The sequence below is a fragment of the Nycticebus coucang genome, chromosome 4 (genome assembly GCF_027406575.1).
Source record: "Nycticebus coucang isolate mNycCou1 chromosome 4, mNycCou1.pri, whole genome shotgun sequence".
NCBI classification, from domain to species: domain Eukaryota; kingdom Metazoa; phylum Chordata; class Mammalia; order Primates; family Lorisidae; genus Nycticebus; species Nycticebus coucang.
In genome coordinates, this window is record NC_069783.1 from 144,956,801 (window position 1) to 144,972,492 (window position 15,692).

The 15,692-nt window shown below is 47.3% G+C and overlaps 1 protein-coding gene across 7 annotated transcripts in view; it reads left to right on the forward strand.

Moving 5' to 3' along the window:
• The first annotated feature begins 4,579 nt into the window (after positions 1–4,579).
• SEZ6L (seizure related 6 homolog like) overlaps positions 4,580–15,692 on the forward strand; it is a 227,920-nt gene continuing 216,807 nt past the window's right edge. For all 7 annotated transcript variants that reach the window (XM_053589782.1, XM_053589783.1, XM_053589784.1 and 4 more), the window contains exon 1: positions 4,580–4,907. In XM_053589782.1, the coding sequence (XP_053445757.1) occupies positions 4,814–4,907 (94 nt within the window). In that variant the 5' untranslated portion in view covers positions 4,580–4,813. The remainder of the gene's footprint in view (positions 4,908–15,692) is intronic.

The window sequence follows — 15,692 nt, forward strand, 5'->3', positions numbered from 1 at the left end:
CATCTATCTTGCAGGCTCACCTTGTATTCTGTAAACTTTCAGTTTGAAAATAAAGGTATTGTCTCCCTGCTGAATCTCTCCTGTACACAGGCATTTCTCAAGAGCCAGGGCAGGTTGTACAGACAGACCAAGCATTTCCAAGGAAACCAGAGGGGTATAATTGCTTCTTTCCAGGTAATGTAGGTGCGTTGGATGGGGCTGGCTGTATCACTGCTGATCACCCCTTGTTAGCACTCGGCCAGAGTGACATGAGTACCACAGGCTTCTCGCATGAAGCTACAGGGCTCATCAGCAAGTTACAAAAAACAGATAATATAAAAAACAGATAAGGAAGACACTAGATACTCTACTTCCCCCCACCCCAAAGACTCAGGGTGGGTCTGTCATCCGTGCTGTATTATCACTAGGACTTTTTGTTTCCTTCTTTTCATTCTCTCCTTCTCTTTTAAGATGTCTTCTTTTATATTTAATTTTTACTCGAAGACAAAACATTTTTATTGCTCCCCCCTCCCCATGATTAAAATCTTCCCAGCCACCAGATGTGCCAAAAGGAAAAACCCTGCTGGGTTTGGGTGGGACGGGGATGTGAATAAATGTACAGTTGGTGGAGAGAATAGTCAGTCACTGAGCATAAACTGTCTGATGAACTCAAAATCAAGCCCTTGATTAATTATGATCTGTGTAGATAAAGAGATAGGATCACAGAAACATGATGACAATGGCTGCCATTAATTGCTACAATCCTGCTTCAGCCTCAGGGCCTTGCACTTGCTGTGTCCTCCACTGGGAATGTGCGTTCCTATCATCTGCACTTGGTATCTCCTCCCATGAACTTTTCTGCTTAAATGTCTCCTATTCTAGGAGTTCACCCATCCCAAACACTCAGGAAGAGCTCGCCTTTTTACTCTCAAATTATCTTATTTTATCTTCCTCATACAACTTAGAGCTCTCTTAAATTCTTATTTATTGAACATTTTACTGTCTATGTCTCACCCATACAAGGCAAGCTCCAGAGAGCAGGAATTTGTCTGTCTCTTATTTGCCACTGTATTATCAGTGCCAGGAACAGGGCCTGACACATTTTTCAAAATGTATGTTGAAAAAATGGATAGATGGATGGGTAGACAGATGAACAGAGTTGAATGTATGCTGTGTGCACTCTCCTAAGGGCTTTATAATGATTGTATCATTTCATCTTGAATGACAGCCTTCCACTGAAACCATTTCAGGGAAGTTAAGTTAGTTGTTCAAGATCACACAGCTGTTGGTAGATGAAAAAGCAGACAAATAGAGGTCATGTTTCAAAGCACAAGCTTTTAACAACACTGCAGTGGAGGACATGAATCTTGGAAATGATTTTGGTCCTTGGGTTGCTAGATTTCATTAGACTTTTAGCCCTAGAGAACCAGAGATGGGGTCTGCTTCATCCACAGCCCCCAGAACTGAGTCTGGCACTTGATAGCATCAACAAATAGTAGATACTCAGACAATATTTTGTAGATAAATGGATGTGTGGATGGATGGATGGATGGACGGACGGACGAACAAGTGGGTGAGTGATTGGATGAATATCTAGGTGGATGGGTAGATGATTAGAAGGAAAGGGGGAGAGGGGGCAGGACTGGCCAATGTACAAATGGATGGGAGGATGAGTGGATAGTTGAATAGATAAATAGGGAAAGTCCCAGATAGGCTGCTAACCCACTTACTATCATATAGAGGAAGAATCAGAACTCAGGACAACACCAAATATTTGAAATTGAAACAGTGGTTTCCTTATAATCTAAGCAGTATGATGATGGTGATGATGATTATACCAGTGATGTGCCAAAAACAGTGCTAAATGCTTTATTTCATCAGTTCATGGGATCCTCTCTATGACTTTATGGAATAAGTGCTACTATCTCCCCTCACGCCACAAGGATATTATTATTCACTTGTGTCAATCACTTTATGTTATCGGTGTTATTTTTATCCCTACTCCTCAGAAGAGGAAAATAAAGGTCAGAGAGGTTAATTTGTCCTTGCCATCATGCAAGGAAGATGTGAGGCCAGGATCTAACCCTTTGTCTCCACTGTACTAATTTTAACTGCATAAGAGCTGACATAGCCAAACATAAGGTGAATAGAATTGTGGACACATATCATCTACTCAGCAGAGAAGCTGAGATTCTTTTCCCAGGCAGCAATGGGTGGCAGGAAATTCACTGTGGTAGTGGTCGGGGCATGAGCCTGGGCAATAGTTAGACCAAGTATATGATATTGAGCCAGTGACTTTGGTTCTCTAAACATCAGTTTCCTCATCTATAAAATGGGTATCAAAACTGTGATGGAGGAAGATTTTCATCTGTAAACTGCTATGGCTCCTTACAGAATTCTATTCCTATTATGGTATTTCTTGTTACCAAAAAAAAGGAAGAAAGGTTGGATGTTGTTCCTAGATCATCCCTTTACATTCCCAACATCATGATTTCTGATTGCCAGGTGTGTGTCCTGTTCTCTTCGGACTCTTCTTTGTACTGTGTTTCAGCCTACAAATGGAATGAGTAAACTCTGCCCCTGTGTTCAATGGGTTAATGGTTTATGGTCTCACTTCTTCCACATAAGACACCTACATGCAAGCAAAGATCTTCTAGAAGTTCCTATGGACTTAGGAAAAGGAATAAATCCTAACGATGGACGTTTAGTCATTGTGGCCCACTAATAACAAGGAAGGCTGAACCTCAGGAGATAGCCACAAATCATTGCACAGAGGCAGCTGTCTCCATTCCCAGGAAACAGCATGTGAAGGGGAAATGGGTTGTGACTCTGGACTCAGATGTGGCCTTACATCTGCCAGATCCCACTGCTTCCTGATTCGTTGGATTGTGACCCTCTCTCGAAATCAAATACTTATCTGTCACCATGCTGTTTTGACTGTTCTGAAATTGAAATGAGAAACTGTTATGTGGTACTGTGCCTAGCAAACAGTAGGTGCTTACACACGCTACTGTCCTTGCTTCCAAGTGTGAAGCCGGCCTGTCTCTTCATTTTTTCTCTCACTTATGTTCTCCCCGTTCCCCTTTCCTACATCTTCCTTGGCTTTTTTACTTCCATTCAACAAGTATCACTGAGCCCCCCCTGCATGTCCAGTGCTGTGCAGACCCAGATCGTAGGGCAGTGAACAAGCAGGCAAGGTCAGTCCTTGGAGAGCCACCAGCCTCATGCAGCAAAGTGGTGGCCTGCTTCATCTTCCCCAAGGTGAAATCAGCCCTTCTGTACCGCCTTCCTCAGGCTCCCTCTTTATAAAAACCAATCAGCTTTACTGTCAGGAATGCAAACTTCTTACAGCCATGGTTAGGATTTTATTAGGGGCTCCCTGTTCCCCCAAGCCTGATGCAGGTCTGTGTCTATAGAAAGTGACCTATAAAACAACATTGCACGACTGAATGAATGGGTGTGGAGTGTGTTCTGAAACCCTGGGCCAGACTGCTCCCTCTCCCTCCAGCCCTCCCCCTCCCATTCTTCCTGGGGACTCCTGACTCCACCACTCTGCTAGAGATATGATTCCTCCCCATTGCTGCCTGCAACCTTCTCTCCATCTGCTCCCTCTGCCTGTTGAGACTGCAGGGTGTAGATAGTACGGCAAGGCAGGGTGGAGGGAAGGGAGAGAGCTTCTAAATTGGGGTGAGTGGCCTGGAAAGCTGACTGGATGTGCCAAGGCCCTGCAGTGCAAGGCAGTCGGTCTCCAGGAGTGTGTACAAGCTTGTCCCCACCTAGTGCTGGGCCAATGTCTGTCCCCAAATATCAGGTTGCCTCCCCAATTGATTGTTTCCCCACCACCTCTGTTTGTGGAGAAAAGGCAAGTTGCATGAGCCTCAGGCCTGGGTAAGAGTGTAGCAGAGGGTGGGCCTTGAAGTTCAGCCCAGGTAGGGGAGAGGGCAGCGCAAGGGCAGGGGGCTGACCTACCAGGAAGGCTTGCAGCTCCAGCGCCCTGTTGACAGGGAGAGAAGGTGGGAGATGGCACTCAGATTAGAACAGAGATGAATCCTAATTCAGAGTCTTGGTTGGGCTTCAGAGGGGTCTGGAAAACCCCTAGTGTTAGATGCACAATTCTGTGACTGTGCTGCACAGCTCTTAACAGACCCGCAGAGTTACAGACTTTCTAGGTTATGGGACTCGCTTTGGAAACACGGGGCACTGGACAGCTGGCTGGGGCCCAGCGGGGCCTGCAGGGAACTGGGACTGTTCTGGAAGGCTGAGCGATGGAAAGCTCTTGGCTGCCCACAGGCTCGGCTTGGAGGCCTCCATCTCACCGTCTGGAAAATGGTCAGGGCGCTCTCCGGCCTCGCCTGGCCAGGCAGCGCTGCCGTGAGCATCAGCAGAGAGGGGAGACGCTCGGCCCACAGGACGCGCGGGGAATTGGCGTTAAACTTTGCAGGGCCGACGGGCCGGCGGCCAGAGCAGGCGGAGGGCGGCCGGGGCGCCGCCGCGGCCCCTCTCCCTCGCGGCCCGCCCGCGCGCCCCCTCCCTCCCCGCGCTCGCTCGGCACCGACTCGGCCCCAGCCTCCTCCCTCCTCCCGCTCGCTCCACGCTCGCTCGCTCGCTCGCCGGCTCCTCCTCACTCGCCCGCCCGCGCCCGGCGCAGCTCGGCCAGAGCGACCCTGCGGGGCTGAGCGCGCGTCCGCCCGGGGGGCTCCGGCGGCTGCCCCGGCCCGCGGCCCCCTCCCTCGCTCCCGCTTCGTCTTCCTCGCTCGCTGCCTCCCTCCGTCCCCTGCAGCCAGCGCCGTCCGCCCGCCCGGCAGCCCGCGGCTCCGCGCCCCCCGCAGCCACGATGCCCGGGGCCCGGCCGTCTGCCGCGGGACTCGGCGGGATCTCGCTGTTCCTCGCTCTGCTTTTGGGAAGCCCAGCGGCTGCTCTGGCAGGAGGTAAGCGCCCGGAGGGGCGGGGCGGGAAGGGGCAAAGTTGCCAAGAAAGCCGGGCGGCTGGGGGTCGCGGCTGACCCCGGGCGACTCACGCACTACGCGCCGGGATGAGGAGCGGAGGTGACTGCCCAAATTCGGGGCTTGGAACCGCGTCCCCTCGGCCCGGGCTGATGGGAGTGTGGAGGCGAATATGGATCTGAAGGACTCGGGCGCTTCCCTGTTTCGGCTGCTGGCTCCCTTTGGATCTTCCCTGGCTGAGGGGCTGATTCCCCTTTGCAGCCCTGGAGGTTCTCCTTGGCGTGGGGTTGCCTCCAAGCCCCAGATTCCCGGAGCTCTCTCTAGAACGGCACCCGGGGCTGGGTGCCAGATAATTCTCTTCCTTTTGGGGAGGGGACGGGGGTGGGGGCAGCTGACCCGCCCTGCAACTGAGGACTAGACTCAAACAGCGCGCCTAGGGGTGCGGGCGTCCTAGTGCCGCGCCCTCCCACCCCAGAGCCCCTTGTGTCTTTAGTTCAAGCTGCCCCAGGGGTCAGGTCTTTTGATAGATCCCAACCAAGCGTCTGGAAACAGGACTTGGGTGTGGCTTTCGCGAGAGACCGGTGGAGGGGGCTCAGGCTCTCAGAACTTGGCGGGGGAGGGAGAAGCGATGTTAGGTAGCAGCCAGGAACCTGAACGGACGCGGCTACGCTGTCTGCCCCGACAGCCTAGCGTTTCTGATCACTGTTAGGAAGGGTGGGGGCGGGGGTGCTCATTTTACCCACCATGTGTTTGTTGGATGGCAAGGGGGGTGGTTCCAAGTTCAGCGAAGGATGCCAGTTCTTTTTCAGACCTGAAGCCATGCTTTCCACCCCGCTGTGGTCCCCCAGGAAAAGTTGTGGCGGGGTGGGGATGGGGGGCGAGGATAGAGAGAGGAGTACAAGGGGGTGCAATACCTAACTCACCCAAAGCTAGTCCCAAGAGCTCGCAGAGGTTTGCTCAGATAATTAGGAGACCCAAGAGTCGAGGGGAAGGTTGGTAGAGCACCTAACCTTGCCTTTTCGCTTTCTGGAAGCAAGGTCCTACTCGCTTCCAGAAACGCGCTCCTCACGAGTAGAAGAAAAAGCAGGCAGCTGCAGGGTGGTCCCAGGCTGAAGACAACCGCAGGGCGCGCACTCTGCCCCTCGGAGCCCCGCCTCCGTCCTTTGGACTGTCTTGACCCGGAGTTGGGGGCAAGGGTCTCCCTTCTCTGGGAGCTCTGGACTCCTGGTGCGCACACCTGCTTTCAGCACCAAAGGCCTCGGACAGCTCTGTGCTCCTTGAGCCCCGGCTCTGGTACCTTTCCCTTCAACTCTTCCCCATGGCCTGGAGTGCCCTCCTCAGCATAAATCGGGCATTTATCCCCCAGCCCCTTCTCTTTCAATGTGGAGCCCACAGTGCAGAGCCAAGGAAATAATTTCATCACCTTTTGTTTAACAAGGCATATCATTGAAGAATCCCCCCTTTATGAGGCCGTAATATTCACAATTTACACCAGATTTGAGCAGTTTCTCTGGGAAGATGGGAGAAGAGATTTAGTTTAAATAAATCGTTTCCACCTTAGCGCAGCCGTTCTTAATTAGCTGTCTCTTTCCGACGATGACTTGGTGGCCTTGAATTGAGTCCAAATCTCCCCCTCGACACATCCCTTTGAATCTGTGTTCTGACTAACCTGCAAAAAGGAACCCAAAGCTACCCAGAGCTTACTGGCTTTTCTAAAACAGTACTACCTCTGAGGACTACACTCACTAATACAACACTCTCCAGGAAAAAAATCTTTTTTTTTTTGGTTTTTGGCCGGGGCTGGGTTTGAACTCGCCACCTCTGGCATATGGGACCAGCGCCCTACTCCTTGAGCCACAGGCACCGCCCAGGAAAAAAATCTTTTAAGGGCAATATTAAATTGTTGTCCAAAACAAGGATTCTTTGCCTTGTTTCCTTCCCTGGCTCTGAACACATCATGGTGGGGGAAGTATGTGTGTGTTTTAATTTTTAAGACACTTCATATTATTTTTCCACCTGCTCAACACTATGGATAGCCAGCATATATTTTTAATTAACTTCAGGCCACTACCAAATTAAAGTCAACTGATGTACTACTTTAGAAGGCTCATTAATAACCATGTGGTTCTGACTCCAAGACTGAGCCATAAGGTGGGAGAAAGGGTAACCAATGAGCATTGCCAAGTCCAATGGTGCATTTGGAAACAAATGACCTTCCACCATAAATTTCATTTTTAACATGGAGCCCAACATCCACTAATGTCAGATGGAGAACCATTCACCTAATTCAGAATCGCCAATTAGTCCCTTCTGTTCGCTGGTGGAGTGAGGGGATTTGTAAATACTTGAAAGGGACTTGTTGCTACATTCTTATGCCGGTCACATGATTCTCTGAGCCATTTTGCTGTAAGGCATGAATAAGTATAGAGCATAACTTGTTTTTTGAAGAGGCTCCTTATTGTCTAAGATATGCACATGGGGAATAATTGTAACTACGTGCTATGATTGCAGAGCCTGAGTGTAATTTCTTTTCTTTTTCTCTTGAATTAATAAAGCAAATTCAATAATGCTCAATAAGACTCAAATTTGCAGCTTCCCCAGTCTCTAATGTGCGCTGCTGTTAGATTCACTTACAGACTATTTTCATTATGGATTTGGCACTCTTTTCTGTGGAGTTTTAGCTGCCCCTGCTAGGGACCACCTTATCTAAGCTTGGAGGATTCTTCTTGCAGTCACATGGCTCAGTTGGGCATTAAGAAAATAGTGCTACATTCATATTTATTCTTTTCCAAGGCAAAAAAAACCCAAACAAACAAAAAAAAAAACTGTTCTGATCAGGGTGGCTTGTTTTCTGATTTTTGCTCACAAGTCCCTTCCTCCAAGCTGTTCAAATGGACTCAGTTTACTGGCCCTTCTGTTGTACCCAGAGACAATTTCTACAACACGCCCATGGTGCAGACCTCCACTAGGGGCGCTCAAAGATATAGTTGGCGACAAAGGGCAGAAGAGGGGTGGATTCTGACCTGCATAACTAAGTGTGTGTTCAGCTTGGAGGGGGCCTTGCCATCATCGCTACTCTCCTTTCTCCTTGGTAGACTGGATTCCTGTTTCTTAGAGAGAAATCACAGGTAACTCTTGACATATGCAGTGAATAAGAGGAAGAAAAGATAAAAAGAGCCAGGAGAAAGCTCCAAAGAAGAAATCATTGAATAGAATCCAACTGCCTTTTTTTAATAGCAGTTAGTGGTTTCCTTCATGGATCCAAATCGCAAAACATTTAAGAGGCTGTAACAAAAATGCTCTGGGGAGTCTTACTGGGCATAGATTTATAAGGTCTGGGAAAAGAAGTGCAGCTTGGGAATTAGAGTGGGACCCAACATACCTGGGTCCAGAGCCCAGCTCTGTTGTTTATGAATGTGTCACCTGCAACAAGAATGTCTTGCTCTGAGCCTCTATTTCACCATCTAAGGGATGGGGGCTGTGGGAGGGGGCTGGTGGTACCATCCTGGAAGGATGTTTGCAAGGATTACATAACGCATGTAAAAGTACCTGGCCTATAGTAGGTGCTCAAATAACAATTACTCCCTTTTCCTTCCTGTTTTCCAAAGAGAAAACTGCTCCTATTAGTAGGTATCAAGGAAACAAATCTCTGAGGCTGGTGTGAAGATGTTGGCATAAACATTGGGATAATTTTGGCTCCCATAGAAGGGGTGGAAGATGGGTAGTGAGTAGAAGCAGTTACCTGTACACTGCCTTTGGCTGGGAAGAATTTGACATTCCCTGATGTAGACACTCTTCTTTTCCAAACTCTCATGCTGTATCTCTTTGAGCCTCAATATTACCATCAGGAATCAGAGTTCATAGTACTGGAGATGCAGGAGACGTAGAACAAGTTAGTAGTTGGAGAAAAGACATAAGAAGTCTTCTGTTAAAAAAAAAAAGACATTTGCTCATTCATTCATATATTTACATTGCTGAGCACTTCTTGTGAGTCCTGGCAGTTCAGGCTAGGACATAACAAAAATACCTTAGATTGGGATGGCTTAAACAACAGAAATTTATTTCTCATGCCTTTGGAGACTTGAAAGTCCAAGATCAAGATGCTAGCAGATTCAGTATCTGGTAAGGGATCACTTTCTGGTTTGCAGATGGCCACTTTCTAGCTGAATCCTCATGTAGCCAAGGGAGACAGAGAGCTGTGGTCTCCTCCATAGGCACCAATCCCATGATGGGGGTGCTGTACCTTCATGATTTTATCTAAACATAATTTCTTCCCAAAGGCCCCACATCCAAATGCCATTACCCTAGTGATTAGGCCTTCAATATATGAAGTTAGGGGGGACACAGATATTCAATCCATAACACTATGCATGTGGCAGATTCCGTGTTGGGTGCTGGAAACACAGAGTCCTATGATACAATGAGGTCCTTGCTCCAGCAATGGCAGCCTAGTGAGAGTGATCTGCAGGTAAACTACAAGCTTCTGTGCCTCATGCCTTGTGGTAAACACTTTGGTAGGGGGATATCAGAGAGCTAGGGGACCCCACAGATGGATGTGTCTAATTCTCACTGGGGTGGTCAGTGAAGGCTTCCTGCAGCAGATGGCATTTGAGCTGGCCCTGAAGGGAAGTGACAGGTGCCAGCAGCCAAAGAAGAGACTTCTGTAATACAGTAAGGTCGGGAAAATCCTGGAGAAGGCTTCACTCTCAACACACACCACACCCCCGCGGAATTGGAGAGAGGAAACAGAGAAGCAAGTGGGAGGAGGAAGTAGGCAGGTGCACAAGCTCACACTCAGCAAGGATTATCAGACCTGCCTGTCCTTGCTCTCTCCTGAACTTCACTGGCTCCGTGGAGAGCTGCCACAAAGGCCTGTGAGCCGTGGTGCTCGCTATTGTCCACTAGAGGTTGTGATGACACTGAAGGAATCACCCCTTCTCAGAAGGCTAGGGAGGCCCAGCAGCTAAGCTCAGACAACAGCACACAAATATGCTTTACTGGATTTGCATATTTGCATAAGAGTCTGGTTACTGTAGCTCCTTAGAAGCAGCCTTTGGTGGCTGTGACTATAGGAAGGAGAGAAGGGAATAGGACTGCTTCCAGAGGAAGGTTAGAAGATGGTGAGTTGGCAGGAGGTCCCAGGATCTGAGTGACATAATTTACTAGATGGTGCTTATGTCTAAGCAATGAACACAACTTTTATTGAGTGTTGATTTTGTGGCAAGTCTTCCAATAAGTGGTTTGCATAGATCTGTGCAGAGAATTCTCACAAAAGCCCCACAAGAGAGTTGCAGTTATTGTCTCCATTACATGGATTGGGGAAACAGGCACAGAGAGGCTAAGCTGCAGGGGCAGCAGCATAGAGCCAGGAAACCCAGGCCTGCACTGGAGCAGCTTGACATCGAGTTACACTTCTGCCTCTTACATCCTGCGTCCCCCAAGCCTCTGTGCAGATTCTGCTCATACAGGGGAAGGGCTGATAAATACTCACCAGATACATGTCAAGCGAGTTTTTAATGAAGTCCCTGTGTCTACTAAGCAGTCGAGAAAAGCTGGTCAAACTGACGTGAGTCATGAAGTGAAAGAGGTCACAATTTTATTTGTAGGTAATTAATTCATAATCCTTTATAAGCCAAGGAGCTATAATGTAGTCAGTCACTTCCATGGGTGATTTCTTCACGATTTCCCTCCATTTCATAGATTGAGGAAACCAAGGCTTAGAAATGCTGTTATGCAGAGGTCAGATTTGAACCCAGGTGGTCTGGCTGCTGTGCTTGCGAGCTTGACTGGTGAATGTGGTGCCTTCCAAGCCGGGTCCTATTTTATTTCTGAATGAAATGTGTGGGGAAGATGCCTTCACCATCCTCGTGCAGGCAGGCAGTCTGGGTGAGTACAACACCTGGCTCACCAAACTCCAGAGACAAAGCAGAGACCCAACATCAGCTAGAATTACCCCCAAGTCCTTGATAGCTCCCAAAACGATGAACATCATGATTCTTCTTCCCAGCCAAGGAAAGGAGAAAGTACCAAGGAAGGAAGTGAGCAGTCTGGCTGCTCCACTGGTGAGCAGTGACAGTCTGCCTGTTTGTAATGTCTCATGTTCCCAGGTCATCCAACCGTTATTAGATAACTCACATTGTAAAAAACTGGCTTCTGACAGCCTCTAAATTCCAGACTTAAACTCAACCATTTTCTAGCCATGAGCCTCAGTTTTTCCATCTGTAAAATGGATTACGGTCATCTCTACTGCATTCATGGAGCTTTCCTCACAGGGCTGGGATGGGACAAGGGAGTCGCGATGCTTTGTACATAGCAGGAAATCAAGCCGGAATGGGGGTGGAGGGTATGTGCTGGTGTAGACGGCTGAAGACCTACACCTCCATGTGTTTCTTCCTGGGCTTGTTAGGGAAAGAATGATAAAACATAATACTGCTCTTTGCCATGTATTGTGGACCTGCTCTGTGCCAGCCCTTACCTTGTATTCACTCATTTGATCCTCATCCAGTCCTATCAGGTGTTAATAAGAACTAGACTTTACAGGTGGGGAAAGTTGAGTCTTAGAAAGATGCGGGTTTAGGTCTCACAGACAGTGAGTGATGCATTCAGGATTCAAGCCCAAGACGGTTTGATTCCTAAGCCCACGCTTGTTCTAAATGCTAGGGTACAAGAATATGGGTACCACATAACACATGGCAAGCCTGGAAATCAAGGTGTTTTTCTGGACTCCAGAAGGGGAGATGTTTTCTTATACAGTGACAAATGCCAGGTGTCCCAAGTCAGTTTGCCAAGAAAGGAAGAGGTTTATCCCAGTTTCTTCTGTACCTCCTCTGACGGCTTCTGCGCAAAGCTTCATTGTTGCTATATATTTCTTTTTAGAGACAGAGTCTCGCTTTGTCACCCTCACTAGAGTGGCATGGCATCATAGCTCACAGCAACCTCAAACTCTTGGGCTCAAGTGATCCTCTTGCCTTAGCCTCCCCAATAGCTGGGACTACCATGCCCACCACAATGCCTGGCTAGTTTTAAAGATGGGATCACACTCTTGCTCAGGCTGGTCTCTGAATCCCTGAGCTCAAATAATCCACCTACCTTGGCCTCCCAGAGTGCTGGGATGACAGGCGTGAGCCACTGTGTCCGGTGTCCAGCCTCTCATTCTTTTCTTAACTCATGCTATTCCTACAGCCAGGGCTGTCATCCTAGAAGAATGCATAGCTGGTTATAGAGAAAGGACTACATTAAATTCCCCACTGTCTAACTTTACCAGCATGATCTTGAGCTTGTCCTTTAAGTTTGTTTTGGTCTGATATGTAAAATGAGAGGTCATATCTACCTTGCAGGATTGTTGAGACTAGTCAAAGAGGGTGTGTGTGCATATGCCTCGCTCATTGCAAACACCCAATAAGAATTTGCCATTATTGCCATACAGTTCTTATTAGCAAGTCCCATTCTGTCACCCAGGGTGCAGTGCAGCATCACAATCACAGCTCATTGCAGCCTCAAGCTCTTGGGCTCAAGGGATCCCCCTGTCTTAGCTTCCTAGATAGCTGAGATTATAGGCACATACCTCCACTCCTGGTTAAGTTTTTCTTTTTTATATTTTTTATATTGCCCAGGCTCGTCTTGAGCTCCTGGTGTCAAGCAATCTCTCCTCTCTATGCCAGTCAGGAATGATCCTCTGGGCCCCTTATCACACTTTCTTCCTCTATGACAGGTAACCCACATGCTGATAACACATGAGTTGTCAGTCTTCATGCCTCCCTCCCCCTAAACGATGAACTCTTAGAAAGCCTCAACTGAACCTTACTAATCCACGTCTCCCTTAGCCTGTATTAAACCCACTATAAGTGCTCAGCCTATTTGTAAAATTACCTCTCATCTTAATCTTAGTTGTGGGGAGGCAGAGTTAGAGTCGTGAGGTCTGAATTTAATTCCCAACTTTCTCTCATACGTCCATGTGGTTGTAGGTTCTTTATCTGAAAAATGGGAATAATAATAGTGTCCCATCTCCCAGGATTGTTGTGAGAAAAAAAATCAATGAGATAATAGATGTGAAATCACTAAGTAACTCTACAGAAAAGGAGGAGAAAGAAAAATTAAAAGATGAAGAAGGAGAAAAACACACGTAAGGGGATAAAAAAAAAACAAAAACACCTCTGTACAAACACAGAACCATTCAATGGGTCCTTGGTGTAGCCATCTTTCTTCCCAAAGGAAATATTGGATATAAATTATTCAGCCTATTTCTAAACTCATTTCAAAGTAGAAATCTTCTGGACCCACTGCTGGTTGTTAAAGGCTCTGCCTTTACTTAGATCCCAGACATCTACAAAAACAGCAAATGCCCAACTGAAAACTGAAAACTGAGAAAGTATAGCAAAGTGAATATAAAAACCCAGGCTTTATAGTCAAAACAAGCTGAGTTTAAATCTTCTGCTTCTTGTTGAATGTGTATCCAAGTGGGCAAGCCACTTTGTCACCTTGAGATGGCATCAGACCTCATGCAGGGTTGATGGTCTGTGCTCTCCCCGCTTCTCAGGAAAAATGTGATGTTGGGGGAGAGGCTGGCATAGTTAGATTAGAACTTCATGGTGTCCATATTATTAATGAGATCATAGCAGTTCTTTAGGCTCCCCGACTATCTCAATCCTCTTCCTGATGTTTTCATTATATTAAAGAGCCCCAAAGACTAGAAAGGACTTTCTCAAAGTCTCCCTGTTGGTGAGTTGCCATGCCAGGACTCCAACCCCTTCACTCCCATCTTCTGATTCCCATTCTAAAGAGACTTCCTCCTTCTTTTAAGAAAAATGGAATCTCTGCTCTCCTTAGATACATATCCTGAGATTTAAGAAGACATGGCAATGGACATCTTACGGGCCTCTGTCTAATAAACCAATGGCATCTGTTACTTATGTCAGATACGTACATTATGTGTCCCCGGCAGAGTGACTGAATAAAAGACGTTTCAGTAGAAGCTGAAATCAAGCTGTATCTCCCCCTCCTGCTGACTTGGCATCTGGATCTTTGAGGCACCAGGAGACCAGCTTGTACCTGGGAATAGTGCCATCCAAGCAGATGACTCAAGTCAAACAAGTAAGAGTTAACCAAGGAGGCTGAGGGATGCCCAGGGTCCAGGCCAGGTATATGCTTCCTTACACTCACCATGGGTCATGGATAGTGACTGATTCAGAAACACAGTGGAGACCTGTGTGTGGAAAGCCGGAGAAGGGTTGAATAGAGCTTATGATATAAACAATGCCAGCCTAGAGCAAGTAACTGGACACCAGGGATTATTGGGAAGGTGGATAGAGTCTAATATTTGAGGCCTGGAGCTTGAAATGAGTCTTAGAGGGGAGAGAGGTAGGTATGAGCCTCTAGGTGACAGTTTCCTTGTCTGGTCTCACCCATTCCAAGTTTAGGGGTGGACATGTGCCAAAGTTTAGCACCATAAATAAGTGAATTCAGAATGCCAAAATGGAGCATTGGCTCAGGACAAAAAGCAAAGGTCAAAGCAGTATAACATAATACACATAAAGAGCAGCAATCCCCAACCTTTTTGTCACTAGGGACCAGGTTCATGGACAACGATTTTTCTGCAGACCCAGGTGGGGGTGGGAGTTGGGGGTGTTCAACAGTAAGTGGGGCTCAGGTGGTGACATGAGCAATGGGGATCATCTTTAAATACAGATGAAGCTCTGATCACTCACCTGCTGCTCACCTCCTGCTATGAAGCCCAGTTGCTAACAGCCCATGGACAAGTAACCAGTCCATGACCCAATATTTGGGGACCACTGACTCTGGAGGCCAGGAGATTTTAGTTGTGACCTAATTGTGTGATCTTGGACAAGTCACTTTACTCTGAGATGATGGGGGTGAATGGTAGAGATGATGACGATGATGATGATGAGCTGTTTTTGTGGGTGACTGTGGTGGTTGTTACTCTGAGCTGATTTCCAGACTCTTATCACTGCTGCAACCAAGAGAGGAAACAGTAAATTCTAACTGATTTTCTTTTTTTTAGTTGTATAGTGCTATGGTCTGAATGTTTGTATCCTCCTCCTGACCAAAATTCATGTGTTGAAATCCTATCCTCCCACCCCAGGTGACGGTATTAATAGACGTAGGCTTGGGGAGGTAATTAGAGCATTAATTAATGGGGAGGGTGGAGTCCTCATGGATAGGATTAGTGCCTTCATAAAACAGCCTGAAAGAGACATCTTTCACCTTCCTCTGTGTGAGGCAGACAAAAGAAAGTGTAATGTGTAGGAACAGGCCATCAGCAGACACAGACTCTGTTATTGCCTTGATCTTGGACTTCCCAGTCTCCAGAACTGTGAGAACTAACTTTCTGTTGTTTACAACTACTCAGTTTGTGGCATTTTGTTATAGAAGCCCACATAGACTAACACATGCAGAGCAAAAACTCACTGAGGATAGCTCAAGAATAAGGAGATTTGCTGTAAGGATATTTCAAATACTGAACTAAGGACATTCTAGAGACTGGCTACTCTCTCCATCTCACTCTTACATGGCATCTGCTTCTCTGGGTGCACCTGTTGGTTCTGGTTCCCTCTGTTTTCTGACTTGTTCTTCTCACTGACTGTGCTTCTCCCACATCACCTTTGTTACCCACTCACCATCATGGCTTCTCCACCTCAGACCCAGTATGTGCACTATCTAATATGGTAGCCACTGGCCATATTAGCCATGTGTGGCTATTTAAATTTAAATTAATTAAAATTAAACTGAATTAAAATTCAATTCCACAGTCCC